Source organism: Trichosurus vulpecula, chromosome 2 (assembly GCF_011100635.1).
Source record: "Trichosurus vulpecula isolate mTriVul1 chromosome 2, mTriVul1.pri, whole genome shotgun sequence".
NCBI classification, from domain to species: Eukaryota; Metazoa; Chordata; class Mammalia; order Diprotodontia; family Phalangeridae; genus Trichosurus; species Trichosurus vulpecula.
The window spans coordinates 71,132,619-71,160,123 of record NC_050574.1 but is presented as its reverse complement, the minus strand read 5'-3'; the positions used below and the strand labels follow the sequence as shown (position 1 = coordinate 71,160,123).

Here is a 27,505-nt window from a genome sequence, read left to right as displayed (position 1 = left end):
TTTTGGAGGATCAGTGTCTCTTGGGAAATCTCTTTAGAGACTTTTATCTGCTGGGGAGGATACTGAGCAGGACTGTCTCTACTTCTGATTGAGCGGTTGGTCTAAGTGCTTTCAACAAGATTCTTCCTGAGAACATTTTGCTTCCAGCTCCTTGATTCTCTTCACACAGTATTCAAGGTCATAGCTCTGAAGAGACTGAGGGAATTTTCGTTTCAAAAATAAAATGACTGTTTATTCTATTTAGAAATCGAGAAGATTCAGAAGGGTGAATCAAAGAAAGATGATGAGGAGAACTACCTGGATTTATTTTCTCACAGGAACATGAAACTGAAGGAACGAGTCCTGATACCAGTAAAACAGTATCCCAAGGTAAGGCAGAGGCGTCACTCAGTCACTAAATGGGTAATTATTTGGGGGGGGAATTGTTTCATGATAGTCAAGAAGCTTGTTTCAGCACTAAGGTAGTTTTATTAAAACTTACAATATTTGGTACTTCATTTCTTGGCATTTCTGAGATAGCGAAGAAGGGAACTAGTGTCATTTTTTTTGTTACTAGGGAATTATTTCTTTTTTGTCTTTGAGTTCCAACTGTAAAAATAAACTAACGCTGAACTAGACTATTCACCATCAAAAACTTGCCTATATTAAGGCTAAATTAGTTATTGAGGCTTAAATAAGCTAAACATTAGCCTGAATCCATGGCAAAATCAAGTTAACTCTTCTGAAAAGGGCATTTCAAAAATGCTTTACTTTATTTTCTACCAAAAGCATGTTTGTGCAGAGTACATTGCAGTTTTTAAGTAGGGTAATGGTTTGTGGTTGAGTATAATTCTTTTATTAGCTACTAATTCCATCAAATATGTAACTTTAAGTAGAATACCACTACTGAAATTCTAATCTGATGCTTCATTGTGACATGGAAGTGACCTTAGCTTCTGAAAAACTGTTAGGGGAATGAAAGGTCGTCTCAAGCTGGGAAAGTCACTGATGCAGTGGCCCAGTGACAAATGTGCCATGGGACAAGGTGATTTTAGAGAGGCTGGCATCGAGGGGTTCCCCCCTTCCCCACAGAATGGAAGAAGACTGTAGGAAGGGCAGCCATGCTATGGGAGATCTTTGAAATGTCTTTTTTTTAAATTAATTTTTAAAAAGAGAGTAAATAGTATGCTTCAGTCTGCATTCAGACTCTGTGAATGTAGATAGCATTTTCCATCATGAGTCTTATGGAGTTGTCTTAGATCCTTTCATTACTGAGGAGCTAAGTCTATTAAAGTCATCGCACAATGTTACTGTTACTGTGTGCAATGTTCTCCTGGTTCTGCATGTAAGTCTTTCCAGGTTGCTCTGAGGTCTGCCTGCCTGTTCCTCATTTCTTAAGGAACAGTAATACTCCATCACATTCATATACCACAACTTGTTCAGCCATTCTCCAGTTGATGGGCATCCCCTCAGTTTCCAGTTCTTTGCCACCACAAAAAAATGCTGCTATAAATATTTTTGTGCATGCAGGTCTTTTTCCCATTTTTTATGGAAATCCTTGAAATATCGAAATAAGATGGGATTAAAGTGGGTCCCTGTTACTGGTGGGGACACAAACCTGTCTTAGTCTGAGAACATGTGAAAAATGAAATTGAGACAGTAAGCAATTGCATCTAATTATTTTTTCATTCCCTGTCAGTTTAATTTCGTGGGAAAGATCCTAGGACCTCAAGGGAACACGATCAAAAGACTGCAAGAGGAAACTGGGGCCAAAATATCAGTATTGGGAAAAGGTTCCATGAGAGACAAAGCAAAGGTAAATAAGAGCAGTAGACTGAAAAAAAGGGTTGCAGAATTATTTGGATAGCTTGGAAACTTGTGTCTTTGGGAGTAAATATCCTGAGCTCTCCTGCACAATGTATTGTCTTCAAGGGTTGGGGACAAGCTCTTGTTGACTGAGTTTACACATTTATTGGCAGCTCTGGAAAACCACGGGAACATTTGAACTATTTCTTTTTTAACTTTGCTTCTTTCCATTACTAAACAGGACTTGGAATGGCAAAGAGTTTCTCAGCAACACCGCAGAAGCGCCAAAGCTTACTTAGGTTAAAACACAAGAGAGGCTGTGAAATAAGAGAAATGTCACCTCTTTCTTGAAAATCAAAAAAGTAGGAGCTAGCAGAGCAGCCTAGTCAGTGCTTTTATCTGTCTTTTATCTATTCTTCTTGTGTGTGCTTAAAAATCATTGAGAATATGGTAATGGTGGCCAGTTGTAATGACACCCTGTATGATTGGTGTTTGAAAGAAATGAACCTCTTCCATTATAAGGATTGGGAAACTTTGTTCTATTATGGACTTGCTTCTTTCCTATGTTAATTTCCATATTTCTTTTTGTTTTTGTTATTTCGAACTTGACAACAGCAAGTTCCCTCTCAATTCTCCCTGCCACTTCCCCCCCAAGAAAAAACAAAAACAAGCCCTAAGCCCTAAGTTATCACCTTCCTGCAGAACAGATACACTTATTGGTCATGACATTTTGTGCCTCTTTTCGAGAGGTTGCAAAATATATTTTGTATCCTTGGTCCTCTGGAGTTGTGGTTGTTGAGGTCGTTGCATTGATCTGAGGTTTTAATGTATCCAAAGCTGTTTTTCTTAACTATGATGTAATTAGTCGTCGTAGAAGTTGTTCTCCTGGTTCTGCTCACTTGACTCTGCATTACATGAGACATATCTTCACATGTTTCTTTTAATTTATCCCAAATACAACTACTTCTTAATGCTGGAGAAGGCATAATGGTACAGTAGGAAGAAGGTTAGATTTGGAGGCATCAGACTCGAGGTGGAATCACAACTCTTTTTTTACTCTGTGATCTTGGGCAAGGCTCTTCTCAGGGAGTCTCAGTTCCCTCCTCTGTGCAATAAGGAGATTGTCCCAGATGATCTCCAAGAGCCCATCCAGTTCAGAATCCTGTTAATACTTCATCCCCTTAAAAAAGAAAGAAAACCAAACAAAAAAGTAGCTCAAGACCCATAAATTTCCAGGGGCAGAACTAGGAGTGATTAGTTCTCAGCTAGAATTAAAACAGATGCTCTTTTTCCTTGCAAAGACTTTAACTTGTGTTTTTCTTAATGTCCCACCACTATGATTAGTAACAAGGTATATGACAGTGCCATGGTCACTCTTAGGGGTAGATGTGGCATAGTGCAGTGAGCACTGAATTTGGAGCAGGAGATCTGGCTGCCAGTACTAAGTGCCCATGGGATGGTGAGTAGGATCGTCCCCTCTGCCCCACCAGGCCTTAGTTTGCTGGTCTGAAAAATGATGACTGGACTGATAATCTCTATAGGTACCTCACCAGCTATAAATGCTCAGTCCGTTTAACTGCTCTATTTTGGGGCATAAGACGCTGTGTGAAATTACTCATGGAAGTTGATTTTAGTTTCTCCTTCATGTTGTCAGGTTTTTTCTCTGAATATTTCCTTCCTTTTCATCTTTTTTCGTCAGTGTCTCATTGTAGGGAGGTGACCCCTAAGTTCCTAAAGTCTGTGCCAGCAGAACTTCTGCTTTTGGAGGTCCTGCCAAGTTAGACAGGCTGCATGTATGGACCTAGTTTTGTGTGCTTTGAGAACAATCTGATTATATTAGGGGAGAGGCTTAGCACCTGGGTTTGGGTGCTGGCTAACAGATGTTTTTGGCCACAGTAGTTCATGAGGACATTTAAATAAACAAAGTATTCTGTTCTTCCTTGTTGGAAGGAATGATGAAATAATAGATTCTTGAAACATCAACCTGTAGTTTTTCTGAGCACAAATGACTCTTAGGTTGCAGAAATGCTGCGTGTACACATATGCACCACTCTTTCCATCCCCTCAGGAGGAAGAGCTACGCAAAGGAGGAGACCCTAAGTATGCCCACTTAAACATGGACCTGCATGTGTTCATTGAAGTCTTTGGGCCCCCCTGTGAGGCTTATGCCCTTATGGCTCATGCTATGGAAGAAGTCAAGAAGTTCCTTGTGCCGGTAAGTCCCCCTCCTAAACCGCCCCTGAGAGCACAGGGCCTTAGAACAGAAGGGGCTGTGGTGCCTGCCATGGTGCTGAGTATGTAGAGCCTGGGACAGGAGCCCTGCTGGAAGAGAAAGGGCTTCAGGTATGGCTCTCTGCCCCTATGGGGGAGACTCCTGCACCAGGACAGGCTTTACCAGACAGGCCAAATCCCTTCTCTTTCACTAGAATGTAGTAGAAAAGAATGGCTCATATTTCAGCCAAGCTTGTCACTGATGCTGCACTACAGATTTTACATAAGTCTGTGTCATTGTAGCCCTTTGGCAGTCCATTGAAAGGTGTAGCAGGGCCAGTAAAACCTGCTAAATTTCATGTGGGATATACTCATTGACTTTAAAATGGAGTCCATTGAAGAAGTAAGCCAAAAATATCTGGGCTCTGCTTATAGTGTTGCTGCTGTTGCTGAAAAAATCATTTCCTTTAGGTTCTAGTTTCCTTTTTGCCACTAACAAGATGTGTTGTCTTGGACAAATCTCTTAATCTCTCCAGTTACCTCATCTATAAAATGGGAATAATGGCACCTTTCCTGCCTGAAGACAGGAGAGTGGATCTCTAGAGGACCTCTTTAGTTCTTGAGAGGTATAATAAAGGGTTGGGAAATTGGTTAGACTTTCCAGCTACAAAGTATTAAACTCAGGAAAGGTGAAAGGGGAGGGTGATGAACTGGAGGATTTTAGCATGGTAGAACAACAATTATAGTCCATTAGTACCCTTAATTAAAAGCACTCTAGGTTCTCAGATAGCCAGATTATCCCTTGAATGAATGAGTGTTCTTTAGTAATTTTAATAAGAAATGTCCAGTTTAAAGTAAGAAAAATGTAAACTGGTATTTTTTCCCCAACAAGATTTTTCTCTGTTACTTGCATGAGATAATTTGTTGACACATTTTGGGTTGGCCATATATCCAGCTGCAGTTGCTGGATAGAACTATGGATAGTGGATACATGTTTCCTTGCTGTTATCTCTCTCCAGCCCCTTTTTCAGCAGAGATAAATTAAGAAACTTACTATATAACTGGGTTTTGGAGAGACCTGCCTGGTAGAGGAATATCGATCACTTTTTGGTACGGTGGCAGCCTGGAGGAATCTGAGCACCCAGGCTGGCACTGGTGACTTCATTCCCCTGTGTGTGGTGGGTAGGAGAGAAGGGACAGTCCCCCTACCCATTTAAAAAAAAAAAGAGGCTTTCTCTGCCCTCCCCTCCACCCCTGCCCCGCCATTACTAGAATATTCTGCTCACATTCCTAAAGGAGTATCCACTTGGGAGGTATAAAAATGCATGAAGCACTAATAATGAATGGTTCTGTTCAGGAGAAATGTGTGAAAAGACAGCTTGGAGTTTGGATTGGCAAATAGCATTTAATGCTTTTCTGGCTCAGGGCCAGTTCTCTCATGGAGAAGAGGGAGCCATTTGGGCATCTTTCCCTCTGGAAACATTTCACTGTATCTGGGAATAAACAGTTCTAAATTCTAGGCTAGTCTGGCCTCTGCAGCTCACTAGCTACATGAGTGTGTTGGAGGGGAAGGGTAGAGTAGAAGATTAGTACCTTTCCAGTTTTATTGACGTTTGTGGGCCCTTTGGGGGAAAGAGCATGCATTCATTTTTACTTTGGTAGGGAATTGGTGTCAGTGACAGATGTCATGTTTTGAGGTAGGATTTTAGAGATGTTACCAGTCCTTAAGACTTGTGACCTCTGACATCTCTCAGCAGAAGTTCAAAATCTCCTATCTCTCCTTTTCTTCTTTTTAGGATATGATGGATGATATCTGCCAGGAACAGTTTCTTGAACTATCTTATCTGAATGGTGTTCCTGAGCCCAATCGTGGGCGTGGGGTACCAGTAAGAGGAAGGGGAGCAGCTCCTCCACCTCCACCTGTTCCCAGGTAATTGTTAAGAAGGTAAATAAATACTAGGGAGAAAAACCTTAAGTGGGAGGTGAGCTCTGCTACTGCTAACTAGGGGTGTCCTGCCAGCACCAAACTTGTCTTTTTGTGGCACTCCTCAGGCTGCCCTTTGGGTGTCTGGGGCATCTGGAGTATTGTGTTCACATCTGGAGTATTGTGTCCGGTTCTAGGTGCCACATTTTAAGAGGGACATTGAAAAGCTGGAGTGTGTCCAGAGGAGGGCGACCAGGATGGTGAGGGGACTCAAACCATTGTCATATGAGGAATGGTTGGAGGAACTGGGGATGTTGATTCAGGCACAGAGAAGCTTTAGCGGGGACATGAGCACTGTCAGAGGGAGCAGACTTGTCATTTGTGGCTCCAGAGGGCAGGTGTAGGGCCAGTGTGTGAATGTCACAGGGAGGCAGGCTTCAGTACATTGTAAGGAAGAACTTTTTAGTAGAATTCTGCAATCCTGAAATGGACTGCCTCAGGAGGAAATGAGTTTCCTGTTATTGGGAGTGTTTCAGTTGAGGCAAGCCAGCCACTTGTCAGGGATGCTGTAGAGGGATTCCGGAATGTCCTGGGTGGGAGATGAGTCGAGGCGATCTCTAAGATCCTTCCCATGTTGAGGTTCTGTTTCTGTAGAGCAGTAGTGGGGACCTGGTAGGCGGGGTGAATTCAGGTGGTCGGGCATTAATCCTACAGGAACCTTCGTGGGAAGAATCTGAAGTTCTCTGTTGCCCCTGCAATTCTGACAGGCCCCAGCCTTTGTGGCAGGCCTTTTTGTCTGTCCTCAGACTTGGTCCAGATGTGCTCAGGTTAGGACACTTGCCTAACAGTCTGTGGGGTCTTTTTGATGCAGGTCCTTCCTCGAGCGCAAACGTCTACACTATGTTCCTTCAATAAAAAGCCGTTCATCATAATGGGCTTTGAGTCCAATGAAGCTGTCAGATTTCAGGGCAATGGCAGAAGGCCAAATACAGGACTGGCAAACACAAGCTTGAGCACTAGGGTGGCCTCTTTTGTAAAAGGCCCCATTAAAAGCCACACTTTATGAAATGGAGACTGTTCTAACTGGGCCATCGTCTAGCCAAGTGATGTATTTTGGATGCTTGTATAGAGCCTCCATCCTGGGATACTGACTCTCCTTTCTTCTCTGCAGGGGCCGTGGTGTTGGGCCTCCCCGGGGAGCCCTGGTCCGTGGTGCTCCAGTGAGAGGGGCCATCACTAGAGGTGCCAGTGTGGCCCGGGGGGTGCCTCCCCCTCCAGCAGTAAGGGGAGCCCCTACTCCAAGAGCCCGAGCCACAGGCATCCAGAGAATACCTCTTCCTCCACCCCCAGCACCAGAGACTTACGAAGACTATGTAAGAAACTTGAACAATGTGTCCCTCCCAGATAAGTGGAGGGCCAGTTAAGTGTTGGCATAGATGCTGGAGAGCTAGAGCAGCTCGGGCTGGGGAGCAAGGATCGTGCGGGCAGACCTTGGAGCCGCTCAGTGACAGTTAGCCTTGGGATGCCGACAGTTGGCCCAGCTCTAGTAGCAGGTGTCCGCATTTGGTCTTCATTGCTGATATTCTCCTTGGGCTTTTTCCTATCCATTCCCCTTAGGATAAACACCTTGCCTTGCTGACTGCAGTCTGACTTTAGATTTTTGTGTCTCTTGTAGGGATATGATGATACCTATGCCGAGCAAAGTTATGAAGGATACGAAGGCTATTATAGCCAGGGCCAAGGGTAAGTGAGTAATTCTCCAGGAGCTTCTCAGGTTCAGAGGGAAAGGAAATTGAACACCTGGGAACATTCTTGAGTGCTGAAACTAAAAGCCATCCTGACTTCCTCATTGCTCACCTCAGAGGTGCATGTGTGGTATCTTCTGATTGTTGCCTGTATTTCTTATCCGTAGTAGGAGGTGACAGGAGTCATTAGGTTTAGTGACCATTTTCTTATTATGGTTGTGAAATAGTTATTTCAATAGAACTTCAGAGTTGTTTTAGCCTAGGACCATGAGTATCCACCTGTGGGAAATGCGTCTGAGGTGCCAGTGTTCCCTTACTGCCTTATTGATTGCTTGGCTTCATCTTACAGGGACTCCGAGTATTACGACTATGGACACGGAGAGGCACAAGATTCTTATGAAGCTTATGGTATGTCCTGGATAGAGTGGGGGCTGAATGGCACCTGCTCTGTGTTGGCTGTTGTTGGCTGGACCCCGGGGTTTGAAGGCCAGGTGGTTAACGCTCCACGGGGATGCATTGAGAGCCCACCAGACTGTCCTGAGGGCTTAACCTGGGAGCCAGATAGAGCATGAGCACTAGGTTATCCGTCCAGATCCTAGAGATAATCCATTAAGAGTCTGTCTGTTGGGATTGGAAGGAAAGGAGATGGCAAATGCACCTGATACTGTTTTGCAGTAGTCCTTTCTACTTTAGCCTGGCTTGGCCAGAAAGTTTGTGATGGATAAACTAAAAGGCTCCTTAGCTGTCTGCTGACTTCTTCTAGATGTCAGCTACAGCATGTACAGGCAGCAGCTAACAGGATGGTACAGAGGGCTTAGGGGTCACAATTGGTTAGATTTCTGAAACCTTGCTGTCCTAGCTATATGGGGATACCATTGTTTCAAGTAGCAAGACCTTCCATCTGTTTTACATCAATGGATAGTCAAGAAAAAATAGGACCCTAATTCAGGGAGCCCAGCTGTAATGGGGAAAGCTTGCCAAGAGGCAGCCTACTAAATGAACAGGTATGTATTTCATAGAATTTTGGAACAGAAGAGGACAGCTTGGTACTGTGGAAGGAGAAAGTTTCTGCTTTTTTTCCAGCTTTAAAAAAAAAAAAAGTAGAAAAACTCTGGGGAATCCAGCCTGGGATCCTAGTCCTATTTCTTTGACCTGGAGCAAATTGCTTCCTGCCCTGGGCCCCAGTAAGTGAGGGATGTTGGGCTAGCATAGTTAGTAGTCCTTTCTAGCTAACATGCTAGGAGGCTGTGATATGTGAAGGCTACCAGAGGTCCTAGGGAGCCATTCTTTCTACCGTAATGGTAGCAAGCTGCTAGCCCTCTTTTTTATCTCCGAGCTAGCGGAAGCATTGCCTTCTCCCACCTCCTTCCCCCCATTTCCCCGCCCCCCAATCCCATCCTAGGCTGAATGGGCATTTTTCCAGATTGGCCTCACTGCCCAATTAAGTTTCAGAATTAACATGCTTTAGAGGGAGTGCTGTGTAGTGACTTCTGTTGTGAAAGTATTGCAAAGGGCCATCCTGGGGTAAATAGAAGAAAGTATTTTTGGCCCATCTGAGAGTATTTCAGGGAGTCCTCAGCACGGAGCTTAGAAATCAGCTCCTCTTCCTCAGACATTAAAAGGAGGTTCACATTGTTTTTCCTTCCTAACTCTTGGGTCAGTTTCCCTGACTGGCAACATTTTGTGATGGGAAAAGCTGAACATCTGCTTGCTTGGGGAAAGCCACGTTTACCAGTGTGAGAGCTAAGTGAAGCTGGACAGCTTCCCATCAGCAATGTTGGGTGTCTGGGGTGGAGGGCAACGTCTGTGCCCTCTGTGTGTTTCCCTCCATCGGTGAAACAGCAGAGAGGGATTTCTATTTAGTTAAATTGTTTTCTCTACTGGATGGGATAATAACAGGCTATGCCAGGCTGGGGAGGGCCAGGCAGCTCTGCTGTGATCCTGTGTGATACTACCACAGCCAATCTGTTTATTCACTGTCATTTCCTCTGGTCTCTGCTTTCACAAAAACAGAATTAGAAATAGAGATTGTTTTGCTGTGGTCCTTGCAGGCCACAACCAGAGTGTTTGGAGTCCGTGTTGTGCTGCTGCTGCTAGTTGTTGCTATTCAGAGGGACTGTAGAGATCTTTGTGGGGAGAGTGAGATGTGTTTGAACATTGGCTAGCTGAGGGATGCGATTGTGAGCAGGGATTTAAACTTCATGAAGCAGATATCTCCTTAGGTGCCTGTGCTTGCCTGTCATAGTTTCCTTTAGCGTAAATGAAAACAATTTGGCCTTCATTTCTGGTGCAGTAAGGTCTCTTGGCTCCTGCCTGAGAGAAGGTGCTGATGACCAACCAAAATATTAAGCTTAAACGCTGTCTGCCTGATCTCCTGTTCTGCTCCATCCCAGCAGTCAGTGCCATCCCCCTGGAAGACCTTAGGGAACATAGTCAGAGGCTAATATGGAGATGTGTTTTGCATGACTACACATGTATAACATACATCAAGTTGCTTGCCTTGTCAATGGGGGAGGGGGGAGGAAGAGAATTTGGAACTCAGATTTTTAACAACAAATGTTTAAAAATTGCTTTTACATGTAATTAGAGAAAAATAAAGAAATATAGTGAGGGGGTAGAAATGAGGACAGATGGATTCCTGCTATCCAGCCTGGCTTGTGGGAAGAAGAGGCTACCACCTTCTAACCTGGAAGAGAGAGAGGATCAGTCACCTTAGTGAGGCTGCCTGCCAAGGTCCACTGAGAGCATGCCTCCCCAGATTAATGGTTATCTGTTAGCTCCAGTCTGGAGTGGAGATATTGTTCCCCTTTTAGGTTATACCCCTAGCACTTCCCCACCCCCCCACACCCAGTTCCGAAAGAGTCAAAGTAACTATTGGAATTTGTTTATATCTATACTTATTTGCAAGATAGGATTATGCCAGCAGACAGGTGGGTGCTTATGCAGTGGCCTATAAGCATTCTGTGCTTTTCTAGCCAGGAGAGTAAAGAATGGGACCCTCCTGGAAACTGTCCCGACATGAGAACTTGCCTCGATTCCTTAGGAAAGGGTTTCGGAGGCATTGGGACGAGAGTGGGAGAAGCTAAAATATTGACAAGTAGTACAGAGTTCCCAGGATGAGGTAAGCTTCTCCCACCCAAGCGTGGCAGGCTACCTTGCAGGTGGCTTACGAGCTGTTCTTGCTTTCCTTCCCACAGGTCAAGACGACTGGAATGGGACAAGGCCCTCCCTGAAGGCCCCTCCAGCTAGGCCAGTGAAGGGGTCATACAGAGAGCACCCATATGGACGTTATTAAAACAAACATGAGGGAAAATTATCAGTTATGAGCAAAGTTGTTACTGATTTCTTGTATCTCCCAGGATTCCTGTTGCTTTACCCACAACAGACAAGTAATTGTCTAAATGTTTTTCTTCGTGATTCCCTTCTTCTCCCCCCTTCCTCCATCCTCACCCTGCATTCTGGCTTCTGTATGTAGTATTTTAAAATTAGTTAAAATAGATTTAGGATTATCGAATTAATTTTTTAAAGTGTGTAGATGCTTTTTCTTTCTTTGTTGTTTAAATATAAACACAACTGTACCTTTTATAATAAAAACAGAAGTTGAGTTAAAAAAAAAACTGTTAGTTTCCAAAGTGACATTGCTTGCTTAAGGGTTCTGAAGTTAAGCTTTGTTAACCTTCTCTTAGGTTTGGTTTGAGGCAACCCGTAAAGTTGTAGTTGCAGATTCCCAAACTAGGCTACATTTCAAAATTCAGGGCTGTTTTTAAGACTTAAAACCATAATATTAACGGTAATAGGTGCCACCGTTTAAAAGTAAGCTCAGATGTCAAATACATTTCCTTAAAAGCGTATGGCGGTTGAATCTTAAGTTTAAATTTTTAATATGAAAGATCCTCATGAATTAAATAGTCGGTGTATTTTTTTTAAAGTTAATTGATTAAAAAAAAAACAAAAAAAATTAGGTTTGTAAAATTGACTTTTTCCTATGTGGGTTTTGAAATCTAGCCCCAAACATACAGTGTTGAGAGATACTTAGGGAGTAGGTTTTGAAATGGGGTAGGGTGGGAGGGAGACTGACAGACTGAATTTCATTTGATGCAAAGCTTTTTTTAGCTAACAAAAAATTTTAAATCACTGCATCTAATAAATCCAGTGTTTGAAATCAGAAAGCAAAATATTTCGTATGGTTGAGGTTTGCTTTCTGCAAAACCACCAATACTCCTTGGGATGCTGGGGGCTGGAAAAGTACATGTTTTAAACAAGATGACAACACAGAGCCAACCCAAATGATGCATTCATTCAAGTATGTCTCAACACTAGAGTTATATAAAAAGGGACACTGCAGCTGAAAAAAAAAGGAAAAAAAATCCACTCTGTACATAGGCTAAAGTCCTAATTGGATTTGTACTGTCCTCCCATTTTGTTCTTGAAGATTAAATGCTACATGTGTAAGTCTGCCTAAATAGGTAGCTAAGACTTATGTCAAAATGTCTACAGCAGTTTGTCAATAAAGTTTAGTCCTTTTTTAATCAAAGTAAATGTGATGAATTGTCATTTTTTTGTGGACAATAAAATAGTTTTCTCTCTCAAATAAACTTAAATTAACTCTAAAGTTAATGGTCTTGTTAAAATTTGAAAGCATTCTTTAAAATGGTTGGGTGGGCTGTTTTTTGTTTCTGTTTTTTTGTTTTTTGGGTTTCTTTTTTTTTTTTAACCAAAAAAAGTCTATCTCAAGATGTTAAGTTTTAGTTTAAAAGATAACCAAAGCTTTTTCACCCCCTGGAAGTTAACCAACAGCAGTTTGATCCAATTTTGCTAGAGAGAACTGATTTTTGGGGAGGAACAGCCAAATAAGAAGGAAACTTTGGAGTTGTTTCTCTGGACAGGTCTCAGGGCTTAAAACCAGGTACCATGAGGCTAGTTTTCAGCAGGGGCCCAGACGGCTCTGGCTCTGAATGCAAGTTTCAAATATTTAGCTGAGAACTGAGGAGACAGTATGTGACAGTGAAAAACACTCTGGATTTGGAGTCAGAAGACCTGGGTTGAAGTCCCATGTCTACCACTCACTGCCTGTGTGACCTTGGGCAAGTCACTCTCCATTTTGGGGCCTCAGTCTCCAACTCTAAAGGAGTGGACTAGATGAATTTCTAAACTCCCTCCTAGTTCTAAATAAAATCTGCTTCTCTAAACTGGAAATTGTCTGCCCTGAAGCTGCCTTCAGAGATGTCCGTAGAGAACACAGGTATTAAAAGAAATCTAAGGGGTTTCCTCCCAAGCCCCTGGGGAACAAAGATAATGTCTTTATCTTTGATCTGGCATTACAAGCTATCTCTGAAGCCCTTCTAAAGAGTATCTTGCCTGTTACAATTGACTGGTGCCCAGATGGTCAGTTGTATTCTTACTTCGTGACCTTCAAGGTTTTTAATATGTGCCCCTCTCTACCACCCCAGGGAGCCACCCAAACTGCTCGGGGGTGAAAAACCCGTTCTGGTATTAAGTGGCAACCTGCTTGCAGCAGTGCATGATGGGGTATTTTTTTTCTTTTAAAAACACACCAACAAAAAAATTTGTATTTATAGATTGTGATAAAGTGTAAATAACTGAATTTTCAACCATGGTTTGGAGTCAGCTTTCAGGGCAATATGTCTTGTTTTGATGAAAAGAGATCACTCTATACCCCCCTTTTTAAAGGAAAATTATCGCAAGAGAATCAGGATGTGTAAAGCTAACATGCATCGCAAAAAAACAAAGGTAACCTAAATGTCTGATTTTAATAGCACATATTTCTCTTTTTACATAACCTGTGACGACAACTTGCATAAACAATTCTTTAGCTGTTAATTTCAATGTTAAAAAATTTGCAAAACCTGTTTAAAAGTAGCTGTAAAAAACCCTATGCTGCCGTATAAATTAGCCATAACTCTTAATAATCCTGCCCATTGCAAATGAACTGTAACATCATCTGGGCACAGTCTGACATATTAAATGACAGTGTAAAAATGACAATGATCATAGATTAGACCAACTATGCTACTGCCCCCAAAGCAAAGATTTCTGCCTAGTTATTTTAAAATGTAAAAGGATGACATCCCCCACCCCCCAATCTCCCCTATAGATCCCAGTATTTATATTCACAGTGAAATGTTATTTAAAATTCAGTCTTAAATTGCATGTTTCTCTCCTGTAATGTGTAAACTGCATGCAGGATCTTTCTTTCTTGTTTTTGAGTCAGGCTCCCTGTCAAAAGGACTAACCTCTGTCTTCTCCATTTTCAGGTGCTTGAAAACTGTTGTAGAATTTCCTGGAATAGAATAAATGGCTGCTTGGATGCCCAAATGGGGTAGGTCTGCTTAAATTTCTTTTGGGGAAAGGGGTCCTGTGTCCAAAACTTAAAATTGGGGATGGGAGGGAGCGGGCATGTCTGTCAACCAGCCTTTTACAGTGGGATCTGTATGTCAGCTTCTACCTAAATTTACTTTTGATGTTTAATCAGAGCAGGCAACAACGCCGCTCTTCTATGCCTATGAAGATCCATTTGTTTCCTCTTTGTTCTGGTGAACGTACTCATAATTGGTGAGCAGGAATAGGTAAGGTTTCTTAATCTGCAAGGATGACAAGAAAAAGTTTCTGTTTCACTGAGAAGAATATAGGAAAAAGCCCCAAATAGGAATGGTCTCTTTGTTTGGAAATAGTCTTTTGTGGGAAGTGCTCAGGGTGTCAGGGAAGAAAGGTAGCCCACAGCATGGATGATACCCTATGGCAGAGTGCCCCACACCGCTGCCAAGATAATTTTCCTAAGGGACAGTGAGTCATTCCCCTCCCCAAGAATCTTCAGTGGCTCCCTAGTGCCTCTAGGTTAAAGAACATTCTCTTCCAGCTTGACATTTAAAGCCCTTTAGAGCCTGACTCCAGTTATTTTTCCAAACTTACTTGACTCCCTTTCTTTCTCAGTCTTTTTGTGTCTTTGCAAAGAATGTACTCCACGCCTAGGTTGCCTTCCTTCCTCAGATCTGCCTCTTAGACTCAATCCAATGCTTTTTTCAAGGTTCACTTCCTGTAGGAATTCTTTGCTGATCCCCCTCTAGTTGTGTTCATTCTAGGTCTAGAATGGCTCTCAGAAGTCATCTGGTCCATCACTTTCTTTTTACAGGTCAGGAAACTGAAAGCCTTTTGTCTTGTCTTTGTCTTTGTATACACAGGTATAGTGAGCAGAGCCTAGATTTGAACCCAGTGCCCTTTCTACTATGTCCCACATCCTCTACTTTTTCAAATTATATTTATCTGCTGACATATTAGATATTATAAATACCCACCCCCACCGTAAGAGCCAGGGACTGCTTCTGTCTTACTTCTGTATCTCCAGTGCCTGAAACAGTTGACACCTTGCATATTAGTGCTTGTTGAGTTGAACTGAGGTTAGAGCCCTCACTCCCTGCTGTCATAGAGATAGCCAACAGAGGCGTGGGCAGGGGCAGTGTGCCTGTGGGCAAGTTACCTCAGTTTCTTCCTCTGCTAAGGGTGTATGCATTGGTTACAACATCCACTTCACAGGCTTGTGCAGAAAGTGTCTTGTAAACCTCAGTGCCTCAAAAGTCAACTGGAAGCAGCAAGTCAGTGGGCATTGTTGGGCACCTCTAGGTGCCAGACTTGTTGTCTTACCCTTATTGTCAGAAGTACCAGTCTGGAGATGAGTTAGCCAGAGAAGTGGAGGGAGTCCAGGCAGCGAAAACCACCAGGCAGCTTTGCCAAGGAGCGGGCTCCGGCTGTTATCTTTAGGGCATTGGGAAGAAACCAGATGGATTCCCCTCTGCTTTGGAGGCTAGAGCAGGACTTTTCCTTAGGTTTTGCCAAGTAGCCTTTGGCACTTGAATATGCATTTTAGGTTCCCTTTCTTGTACCTTAGAGGTATTAGTAGGCTTGCCTCAGAGCCAGAGTTGGGTAAACTAAAATGTGCCATCTTCTGCAAAGCCTTGGGGAAATTCTCTGGAGAAAGGCCTGGTTCACTTCTGTCTCCATATCTACTATGTATGTATTCAGTCAATAACCTTGGGATTCTGAGAAAAGGCCAGTTTTAGAGTCTTTTAAGATTCAAGGCTGAATTTCACTTGAAGTCCATCTTTATTTATGGGGTAACATTTAGTAGCAAGATCCAGCCAGCATTTTGAATTCAGGAAGCTGCAGAATGATGAGAAACCTTAAGATTATCTAGTCTATTTTCCATTTTATAGATAAGGAAATTGAGGCCTACAGAAGAGAAATGCCTGGTTTAACGTTTTACAGATCTAACATATTGCAGAGTTGGTCTTAACACTAAATCCCCTGAGCAGATGCTCTGGCCAGAGCTCCAGCAGACTGCTAGAACCCCCTTTTTTGGCTCACTTTCAGAGCTCAAGGTGTATCCCCATGATCCTCAAGTCCCTCATCCTTCTTAAGGACAGACAGGCCACTCCTAGGCCAGGTGGGGAAGATGGCTGCTGCTCTTAGAGGCTCCCATGGTCAGTTCTGGAGCTGGTGGACCTCTAGAGTACTGCCTGTTTTGGATAGGATCTTTTTCCTTCTCTTAATCCAGCGCTGCTAGTCACAAACCAGACACAGTCCCTGCACTCAAGTCACTCAGTCTGTTCAGGGCAAAAACAGGTAAACAGGTAGCAAGCCAAAGACAATTTGGGGGCCTGACTTCACTGAGAGGAGGGTCACCTAAGCTGATCCTCTGAGAGAGTTTACAGATTCTAAGCAGCTGAAGTGAAGAGGGGGTGGAGTCATGGCATGGGGGGATGGGCTCAAGTGCCACAGTTGAGTAGGCCAGTGGGGCTAGGGTCAAGGGAAGTGGTGTGATGACTGGTTTGGGACAGGAAGAAGTCCAAGCAGAAGCTTGGTTGGGGATTAGGACAACATGGCTGTAGGGCAGGTATGGTACCAGGAATGACATGATAGGAAAATGGTGGGCAGGGCTTGAAGGGAGTGGGGCGAGCTGAGGGATGTTGTGGAGGCAGAATTGATAAGACTTGTCAATTTGATTGGATATAAGGAGTGAGAGACAGTAAATGACAGGATGACCTCCAGATTCTGAGCTTGTGTGACTTTTGAGGATAGTGATGGCTTCAGAGAGTATTGAAGGAACTCAGGGTTTGAGGAGAAAAAGTCATAAATTCTGCCCACAAGATACCCAGGTAGAAATGTCCAGTCATTCAGGATTGGTGTGCAAAAGAGATTAGGGCTGGATGTATGTATATGTGCGAGGGGCCTGTGCACAGAAATAAATGAACCACAGGGAACTGATTGGAAATGAATGAAAGAATGTAAGAGAGCAGTGAACAGGGCCCTTCCCTGCTCCAGTTTTAGCCTCTGGCCCTTCCAATTTCTATTCTCCGGGCTCCACTGTTGGCCTTGGGGATCACTGAGTCGTCTCCCACCTCACAAGGCTTTTCCTTCAAACCCAGTGCTTCATTCCACCACAGCATGATGGCTTTATGTTCTAATAGTCATAGTCTTAAGCTTGCCCTGAATAACCTTGTCCCTCTCTCTCTGGCTGTGTGTGAGCCAGCTGTCACTCAGGAAATCTGAATGCCAGGTTTTCCATCTTGGCCTGTGTACACCCAGACAGCTGTTACTGTTGTGCAGAAAATAACAGCGAGACGAGACCTGGGTTCAAGGTAAATTTAAGGTGTAGATTTATTGGCCAAGCACTCGACTACCTGGAGTATATACTGAAATCAGGTAGTCCTGAATTGAGGGACTTACAGGGTTATAAAGGCAAAAACCACAATGACACAGTTAGGGAGGGTCGCTAGCAGAAGCAGTGACTTACAGAAGCAAAGATCAGCCATTGGTTGGGCTTATCAGTTTAGAGCTAATTTGGGAATATGGTTAGATTCAGGGGTGCGACCATCCTGTGACTCAGGGTCAGGGGTGCAACCATCCTGTGACTCAGGGTGGTCTGCTTCCTAGAATGGGTGGCCCTTGGGAGCATGACTGTCCGGTGACACAGGGTGGTCCATTTCTTAGAATGGGTGGATGGTACAAGGTGGAATTCCCCAGAAAGTAACCCCTACTTGATCTTTGGTCTGAGTGGGGTGGGGGGCGGGGGAACCTGGCTTGGTCAGCAGAATAGCTGCACCATAACCCAGGGTGTGGGGCTACTTGGTAACCAGGGGGCTCCTCCCAAAATAAACCCGTACCTTACCCTAACAACTGATACTTGCACATAATGCTGATATAGAGAGAATATACAGAATGCTAAATCTAAGGAAAGGGGGGGGGTCAGGGGACTAGGCTTGGGTAACACCCAGAATTATGCCTTAAGCTGTTTCAAGCCATTTCAGGGTATAGGGCAGAGAAAAAGACAAGAATATAAAGGGGATTAATGGTGGGCTTCAATTTAAGTACAACATTACCTGGGAGCTCCTCATTGGCTAGGTTACTTTTAAGTCACTAGGAACTGGGTTGTGGGGAGTGAAACCCTTAGCGACAGGCCAAACTGCCTGTGGCCTGTGAGCGGAAGGTCTTAGAGATGAGATTATAAACAGCCTGGATGGGGGAAGGGGCACAGACCTTTTTGTTTTCCCTGATTTCAGGGTGACTTTGGAAGGAATCTTCAGTGGCTCACTGCAACTCTCTAGCAGTGCAGCTGAGGTGTTGGATGCTCCTGGGAGGGAGGGAGGAAGGAGTGCTGTCCTTCACATTCCTGCCACGTCTGGCTCTGGAGCCCAGCTAGATGATCAGTGCTAAGCTAAAGTGAACCTCTTGAGGAGGCAGGGTAGGTCCTGCTAGGGTTGGGATTCTTCATTTTACAGAAGCTAAGAAGTAGAGTTGAGACGAAATTCAGGTTTTGATTTCAAACCTAGCTTTTTTTCCATAAGATCAGGACTGTTCCTTCTGGCTGCTTCGGGGAGCTACAGCCTCTAACATGGGAAAGAGATGGTGGTGTTCCTGATCTCAGTTCTGGCTTCTGTGTGTCTGTGTGTGTCTACTCTGTACAACACTAGTCAGCTAGCTGGGGGGCAAAACAAATAGAGAGTGAGACTTTGAGTAAAGCCTCAGACGTGTGTGACCCTGGACAGGGCACCTAACTCCCCTCTGCCATCATTTATCCATCTGGGAAATGTGAATAATAATAGCACGTTTGGTGAAGATCCAATGTAACATGTGAAGTGCTTTGCAAACCTTGAAGTGCTCTGTAAATGCGAACTGTGGTTGCTGTTGAACCGTACCTCCCTGCCTGCTCTGGAATTCTCTACCTCAGAGGTTATCTGGCATTTCCAAATACCAAGTCCTTGTAGGAAACAGGAGGCCACATAAGCATTTCCACCCCATTTTCACATATATAGACTAAGGTTTTGCTTAGATTGTTTTAGTTTCGTTTTTAATTCACATGCATTCGTTTTCTCTCCTCACCTTGAAAAAGAAAAAAACCTTCATCAAAAGAAATTCCCACATTGGCTGTGTCCAAAAATAACATACCTCTTTCTACATCATAAGTCCATCACCTTCTGTTAGGAGTTGGGGAGCATAGCCGATCACTGGTCTTCTTGTTGGTTGGTAAGAGCTGGAAGGAATGTAGTCCAACCTTCTAATTTTGTAGTTTAGGATCTGAGGCTCACAAAAGGGTAGAAGCTTCCTAAGTTCAACCAGTAACCAGCAGGGCTCAGGATTCAACCCCGATCCCAGCATGAGGCATTCCCAAAGACCCTGGGGACTAGGGTTTCTTCAGCTAGGTGTAGCATAAGAAATTACCAGAAGATTGTTAATTCAGAACTGTCTTCTCCTTCCAGCCTCAGGATCTTCTAGTCAGAAGGAACTCCGAGGTCATCTAGTCCAATTCCAGCCTTGAGTAGGAATTCCAGTTGTTCACAACCAAATCAATAAACTTCGTTTCAGAGCCCTGAGCTAGGTATGGGAGGAGATTAAATTTAACCACAAAATCATCCATAACTTGAAACAGGGTCATGAGGATTATCCTTGGACTGGTTATGTGTAATATTTATGTTCATGATGCGACAGGTTCTATTCTTTGGCTTCTCTCTGACTTGGTGTCTACATTGCTGGAGCTTCTTATGTTGACCCTGACAGTTGGTCACCTCATCTCTGTTGGAAGATAAGGCCCTTGCCAGTCTTCAGGTAGCCCTCACCAGTCTTTGGATCCTTTTGGTTGCTAGGAAGGTTTTCTTCCTATCCCCGCAAAGTACCTCTCTCTAATGTTAATTCATTGCTTCTGCCTGTCCTTTAGATCCCACAGAGAACAGCCTTTGTCCACAGGACAGGAAACCTGAGGGTTTTGTCATGGCCTCCTCCTAAACGGTCTCTTCTCCCAGTTAAATCAGGCTGCTGCTTTCAGCCAGTCCTCTTCGGGTGTCTCTTCTGGTTCCCTGCTGTGGTTGCACAGATGGATTTGCTTATTTGTCCTTCATAAATGTAGTGGCCAGAACTTAGCAAACAGGAATGCTGACTTGCTCTTGTTAATTAATGCAGCTGAAGGAAGAGCTCTTAGATTCTTAGATGCCCTTTTAATTCATTCCCGTCATCACACAGCTGCAACTACTCTCCCCAAAGTGACCAACAAGTCTTTCAATTAGCAAATCAGATCGTCCTTCCTCAGTGCTAATCCTTTATAACCTGCTTTTGGCATCGATGAGCCCCACCATCCCCTTCTGGGTGCTCTCTCTGTCTCCAGGTATGGGTAACATTCCCTTCTTCCACTTCTCCTGCTTGTCTTAAGTGCTGCTTGGTCTCCTTTGCTGGCTCATCATCGCTAAAACTGAACTCACTGTCTCTTCCCCAAGCTTTCCCTTTTCCCTCTTCTCCTGTTTGTCAAAGGCACTCTCCTTCCAGGGTCTCCAGTTAGTAATTTTAGCATTTTTCCCTTGCTCCTTGTTCTCCCTCACCTCATATATCCAGTCAGTTACCAGTCTTTGCACTTCTGTCCACTCACAAAGCTCTCAGCCCCCGCTCAGCACCCTCCTAGCAGATCTCCCTTCCCCCCTCTGCCTCTAGTCCATCCCACGCACTGATACAGAGCAGTTTTCTTTCAGTTCAGATCTGGCCATGTGACTGGCCTAGGCCACTTCTGGGATAAACGATAAACTTCTCTGTCTAGTTGTTGAGGCCCTGTCCACCCTGGCCCCAGCCTTAATGGACATCTGACCTCCACCTCACAGTCCCTCTCCTCCCTTAAGATGATGCTCCTGGACCTGTCTTCTACACAAAGCCTTCCCTGTAAAAACAAGCATTTAACCACTTGATTTCTGCATAAAATAGCTCTTATTATTGATAATTAAACATTACTTTGGGGTTCTTGGTATTTATATCTCACCCCCTCCCCCACCTTGCCTAGTATAATTAAAGATACCGATTGATTGATTCAGCTCGAAATCTACTAAGACCACTATTTTTTTTTCACAGTGATTGCCATTTAGCCATCCTGCCCCTATCTGTACTTAGAACAGTTCAGATTTTCTTCCCCCCACACACAAACTCCTTTTTGCCCAAGGGTGAGGCTTTCTATGTATCTCTAGCATTTTGAAAATATTGGGAGATTTCTTCCTCTATCTGGAAGAGCACAGAGCCTTTGGGTCTGCCTTATGCTCTCTTCTCCCAGCCTAACATGCCCTTCTTGCTCCAGGCTGCTGAGGGGGCTGTTATCAGGGATTACTGTCTCACTTAGGTCTCCTTAGAATTTAGGCACACTCCCATCTGTGGGCCACATACAGTCATCTGCCCCAATAAAAGGCCTTGCCTCTTGTTTTCCATGGAACGATTACAAGCCTGGCCTTCTCTCCAAAGGCAGTCTCAGTCTCGCAGTGGGAAATGTCTGCCTACAAACTCTTGACCCCTCCTTTCTCTTGCGTGTGTTCCTACCCTCTTCTTCCCCCTGCTCCTCGCCAAATTAACAGCCTGTGTGTCAGGCTACCAGGAAGGTAATGAATATTTAAAGGCCTTGCACTCACACGGAGCAGCTTGTCTTCAGCAGCTGACAAGTGGGTCAGATTGGAGTTTTTATTGCTGCTCCCCCATGCTCTCCATTACCCATCTAGAGGCCAGTTCTTTCAAAGCCAAACTGAGAGTTCAGGGCTTTCCAAACCCAATGGCTTCAGTAAAGCGCAGGCATCCCAGAAGAGAATGAATTAGGTATCTGGTAAATATGCTGATGCCAGATCGCGCTCTCATTAAAAAGGCCATTTTTTTTCCTTCTGATGTCCAGTCAGGGCAGTGGTTAATTGAATACAATCCTTTTTATTCTCCCACGTAGTTATGTTTGAATGTCACTCCCCTTTATCAGGAGGCAGCTTCCCAGGTTCAGATCTGCAGTTTGAGGGTGTCATCCATTTAGTTAGTGTCCCTAAGACCTTAAATGTGTGTTCATGTAAAGGAGGCAGATTCCCCTATAAATGTTTTCATTGCACCAGGGCCTGGTTTCTCTTCACAGAATCTGATTCTAAGCTGTCTTGAGCTGCGTTTAATGCATACTTTTTGCCCTGTTCTTCTCTGGAGTGTCCAAGTGTCTGACTTGTCACTGGGGAATTTTCTCTTTCTCAGACTCAGAAAAGTTAGTTCAGTTTTGCTTCTGTTAAAGAGCAGCTGTAGGCTTTCAGCTGTCTCAGGCCGTCTCCAGCTGTCATAGCTTTGTGGACGCTAGGGATCTCTTGCTTTTGAAAAAGAGTAATGGGGAGAAGGGGTGTGTGGAGCCTGAGGAGAAGATAATCCCAAGAATAGTGACTCTGAGCTTGAAGCATTTCACATTGTTCTGGGCATATTGGCATCATGCAGACCAGGAAGGGGGAAAAGCTGGCTGCAAAGTTCAGGTTAATTGGGCCCTACTGGATCTTATTAAACTTCTCCCTAAGTGAGCCTCCTTCCAGGGCTTGATAACTAATCAGAAATGTCCATGTCGGCTCTGCACCATCATCCAGGCATTTCACCTGCCTGTGGTAGACTGTAGTTTCAAGCACTCACTGATGATCTGTTGGCAGAGGGGTCAGGGATAGCAGAGCATGTAATCCTCCGTCTTCCTGTTTGCAGAAAGAGAAATTTCTTGCCTTTGATTTTTAAGAGTTGTTTTTGTTTTGTTCTTGCTGGGGGGTGGATAGTGACTGACCAGGCCACCGGCTTTCCCCCATCCACACTCATGCTCACAGTCTGATGGCCCAGGAAACCCTGCAGTGTCAAAAATCGAAAGGGTTTTAGAGAGCTCCTTTGAAATAGCCCAGTCTCATTTTCCAGTCAGAAATCAATCCCCCTGTACCATATTCTTAACAGAGGGTCCCTGGATAAACATGTCCCATGACAAGGCACTCACTACCTAGCAGGGTAGCCTATTTCATGGTTGGTCGATGCTAATTGTCTTGTTAGGCTATAATGTTTACAACTGTTACTCCTAGTTCTATACACAGGGGTCAAAGAGAACCAGTCTTGTTTTCTCTGTAATATCCCTTCAGATACTGGAAACCGTTGTGGCCGTATGTACCTATGTATTCTTCAAACTAAGTACCCCTTTCTCCCCACCCTATCCAGTTCCTACTCCCCATCTATGTATGGTGTGGTTTTATCATCCTCTAGGATGCACACCTGCTTGTCATTATCTTGGATTAAAATGTTCTCGGATTTGGACAATACTTCAGCTCTCAATGAGCCTTAATTCACTAATCACTAATTAAGCAATACAAGATACTGGGGGTGCAAAGACAGACTGAAATCATCTCCTTAGGGGCTTTTGTTCTCTGGGAAATAAAAACATACTCATAAATGCAAGCACAATTGAGGAAGACAACTCTTAAAAACTGGGTGAATCAGGCAAAGCTTCTTGTGGAGGGTGAGCCTGGAGGAGATAGAGATAACCTGCCAGAGCACAGGAAGCATCACAGACCTAACAGTCCTAGGAGGCGAGTGCTGTTATTCTCCCCCATTTTACAGTTGAAGAAACTGAGGCAGAGGTTAAAGTGCCTTGGCCAGGGTCACATGGCTTAAGTCTGAGGCAGGATTTGAACTTGGGTCTTCCTGACTCTGGGTTTAGCCCTCTATCCACTGTCACCTAAGCTGCTTCCCCTTCTAGTGGAAATTAGGGCTCCAATGTTGACTTGAGTTTCTTTTTTTTTTAATCTTTATTTTATTTTTGTCTTTTTTATTTAATTTTTTTTATTTTTCCCCAGTTACATGCAAAAACAATTTTTAACATTCCTTCTTAAAACTTTTGAGTTCCAAATTCTCTCCCTTCCTCCTTCCCCATTACCCCTCATTGAGAAGGCAAGCAATTCGATAGAGGTTCAATTCTATATAGGTTATACAAGTGTAGTCATACAAAACATTTCCATAATAGTCATGTTGTGAAAGGAGACATCACCACCACTCCCCCCCCCAAAAAAAAGACTCAAGAAAAATGAAGTAAAAAAGTATGCTTCAGTGTTTATTCAGACACCATCAGTTCTCTCTCTGGGATGGATAGCATTTTTCCACATAAATCCTTTGGAGTTTTGACTTGAGTTTCAAGAATGATACAGGCAGTATGGTGGAATGGAAAAACTAGAGTCCTAGCTGGAAAATTTGCTGTCCATGAGACTCGGGACAAATCAATATTCCTCAGGCTCAGGGCTTGATTTTTCCCTTGGTTCTTAGACCAAGGTCAACTAGTCCTGCATTTTACAAATGGAAAAATCGATGCTTAAAGCCACAGGTAATAAATAGCAGAGCTAAATCTTACATGTCCAAATGTAGTACTCATGCCTTTCCTGGCCTTGAGGCTACTTATCTGTAAAATGGGGTGTTACATTGGGGGTGATAGAAAGGGCAGGTGTCCAGAAAGTCTAGTGGGAAATCTCTCCCTTACAAGCTCTTGACCTCTCCTTTTTCCTGTCTGTGTTGCCACCCCCACCCCTACTCAAATAGATTGACACATCTGATACAAGGACTTTTCAATCAGTAGTCACCATTGGGTCCTCAAGTAAACAGTAATTTATTAAGCACCTACTATGTGCCACACAAAATACTGGGGTTAGAACAAAAAAGGCTAAGGGAGTCCCTGTCCTCAAAGAGTTCACAGTCTAATTAATGAGGGGACTACATATGAACAGCCATGTACAAACAAGATGTATACTGGATCAATGGGAGATAACCTCAGAGGGAAGGCCCTACATTGAGGGGGCCTGTGAGGGATTGACATTTGAGGGAAAGATGAGGAGGGAGAGTGTTTCAGGGATGGCTGAACAATAAAAATGCCTGGAATTGGGAGAAGGAAGCCAACATCCCTGGATCAGAGAGTATATAGAAGGGAGGGAAAAATGCTGGGAGATCCAGTCCCTTGTATTCAGCTCAATTGGAGGTGGTGATATGTGTATTCTGTAAGATTGCTGTAAAGAGAATACTGTGTAAGAGGTGCTGCAGAAATGGGACCATTTATTAGCACAGAACATAATTTTAAGTAGGAGAGCCAATTACGCTATGGTCACCTGGATCCTAGTATTTGTGAATCCTGGCTCTGGACTCTGAAAAGAGTGGCTTCTGTTACCTTCTGAGCTGACATGGGGGAAACAGCTGTTCTTACTGATTTTTTGTCTTGTGTGTTGGCAGAGAGCAGAAAGTCACTTCTTGGGGAGAACTCCTGGTGCTGCTGCATGGCCAGATGGACAGCATCCCTCCCTCTCACCTGCCAGGCCCAGCTGAATCGGACTGAGGAGAGGGGAGCAAAACTTCAGGTGGTGGCACCTGAGATGCTTGAGCGTGGATCCCCTCCCAGCCTGTATCCCCTTCTAGACTTCGGTCAGATCACCCCTGGAGTCTTTAGGGCTTAGGCCGGACAGTGTTGAGGACCCATTGCATGGGAGCATTTTTCCCCAAAAAGCTTCCAGGAGTAGAGATAATGAGCCATCCCAGTGGGGATGGGGTACGTGCCAACCTAATGTAATCAGTGCTGCCTCTGAGGCTTCCAAATGTGAATAAACCTTACTGGTCCTGCACTGTGTCTCTTCTCCATCCTCTCCTTACATCTCCAAATCTAGTATTCATGCCTTTACTGAGCTTGAGGCTACTTATCTGTAAAATGGGGTGGTACATTGGGGGTGATCCATCCTCATCCAGCCTCTAGTCCTTGCCAAGGGGGTGACCAGCATCCTGCGCTGCTTTCCTTTGGGCTTCACAGAAAGAGGCTTTGAGCTGGGTTTGCTTGGCTTAAATGGTAAGAGTTGGGAGGGACTTAGAAACTACTAACCTTGTGACCTTGGGCAAGTCACTTTCCTTGAGCCTTGGTTTCCTAATCTATAAAAAGAGGGTTTGGACTAGGTGGCCTCTGAGGTCCTTTCCAAAAAATAAAGAAATAAATAAATTGTCATTTATTTATTTTCAGTTTTGAACATTCACTTCTATAAGTTTTAAAATTTTCTCCCCCTCCCCAAGGTAGTATGCAATCCAATATGGGCTGTACACATACATTCCTATTAAACACATTTTCACATTAGTCATGTAGTCATACCGCATTGAAGAATTATAACGAATGGGAGAGAAAACAAAACAAAAGAGAGAAGAGTCTGCTTCGCTCTGCATTCCAACTCTGTAGTTCTTTCTCTGCATGTGGATGGACATTTCCATCATGAGACCTTTGGAAAAATTTTAGGTCCTTGAATTGCTGAGAAGGACTAAGTCTATCAAAGTCAGTCATCACACAATGGGGCTATCACTGTGTACAGTGTTCTCCTGGTTCAGCATCAGTTCATGTAAGTCTTTCCAGGTTGTCTCCAAGGTTCTTTCAAGGTCCAGATCCGTAGTCCTTTGGTTTCAGAGAGCTAGTTCAATCCACTCATTTTACAGATAGGGAAACCAAAGCCCAGTAACTTACCCAGCATCCCACAAATAAGTATCAGAGGATTGATTTGAACCCAGGTCGCATGTTTCCAAATATCACCACCATTCTACCATGAGCCTTTTGGGTTTTCCTATTCACTTTCCTTGTCCCAGGAGGGCTTTTTTTTTTCCTGAGGCAATTGGGGTTAAGTGACTTATCCAGGGTCACAGAGCTAGTATGAGTCTAATGTCTGAGCCCAGATTTGAACTCAGGTCCTCCTGACACCACCTAACAGCACTTTCGGACGTAGCATATTACAGCAGAAGCTTGCCCAGGGGAAAGGAGAGACAGTGGTATGTGTATACACATAGGGCTGCCGGAGTAGCCTTGTTTGTTAAGTGGGATTGGAAAGAAGCCTGTCTCTGTAGGGTAAGCTGCAGGGGAGTCCAGTCATCTAATTTGTTACCCTGGAGATCTAAAGAATGGGATGGAAAGCTGGGTGGTGCCTGGGAGAAGGGAGGATGATCTAATTTATCCCTCACCCCTATCCATATTTGATGGTGACTAAAAAAACCACCCCATTTTGCTACCTACTCTCTGTATGACCTTGGGTAAGTGACATAATACCTGGGCCTCTGGTTTCCTCCTAAATGGAGAGGGTAGGACTAGATGCCCTGAGGCCAAATTGGTAATCCTATAATCCCAGAGTGGTTCAGGACCTGCCCGAGTAACTAGCCTACAGGGATTAGAAACCTAGGTCCCAGACCCCCAATTCAGCCCTCTTTCAACTTCACTGAGAAATAGAAAATTCACTGTAATAGAAAGCAGCATGATGTAGTAGTAGTAGCACTATAAACTTTAAAGACAGTATAAAAATGGAAGTTAGCCACTAAGGGCAAGGCCCCTGTGCTCTCTATTGGGGAGAGGGATTCAAAGACACAGTCCCTGTTCTCAAAAGTTTCTACTGTGAGAAACGTAGAATTAAGCGTCATAGAAAAGGTATAATTTTAAAATAAGACATTTTTAGAAATCGGAGACAGTGATCACCTTCATTGAAGGAATAAAGGCAGACTGAAT

The 27,505-nt window shown here is 43.9% G+C and overlaps 1 protein-coding gene across 3 annotated transcripts in view; it reads left to right on the top strand.

Annotated features, from left to right (window-relative positions):
• The window catches only part of KHDRBS1 (KH RNA binding domain containing, signal transduction associated 1), a 33,418-nt gene extending 7,821 nt beyond the window's left edge, over positions 1-25,597 (top strand). Inside the window, exons 2-12 of one of the 3 annotated variants that reach the window (XR_005009594.1) lie at positions 245-369; positions 1,679-1,795; positions 3,854-4,000; positions 5,793-5,926; positions 6,118-6,180; positions 7,092-7,293; positions 7,596-7,663; positions 8,015-8,073; positions 10,863-11,054; positions 13,941-14,005; positions 25,222-25,597. Coding sequence is in view for 2 of the 3 variants with exons in the window: in XM_036745663.1 (XP_036601558.1) it covers positions 245-369; positions 1,679-1,795; positions 3,854-4,000; positions 5,793-5,926; positions 6,118-6,180; positions 7,092-7,293; positions 7,596-7,663; positions 8,015-8,073; positions 10,863-10,960 (1,013 nt within the window). In the remaining variant the exon portion in view is untranslated. Of the gene's footprint in view, positions 1-244; positions 370-1,678; positions 1,796-3,853; positions 4,001-5,792; positions 5,927-6,117; positions 6,181-7,091; positions 7,294-7,595; positions 7,664-8,014; positions 8,074-10,862; positions 12,200-13,940; positions 14,006-25,221 lie in introns of those variants that run through there. The other 2 variants (XM_036745663.1, XM_036745664.1) reach the window with 2 other exon arrangements.
• Positions 25,598-27,505: the final 1,908 nt, after the last annotated feature.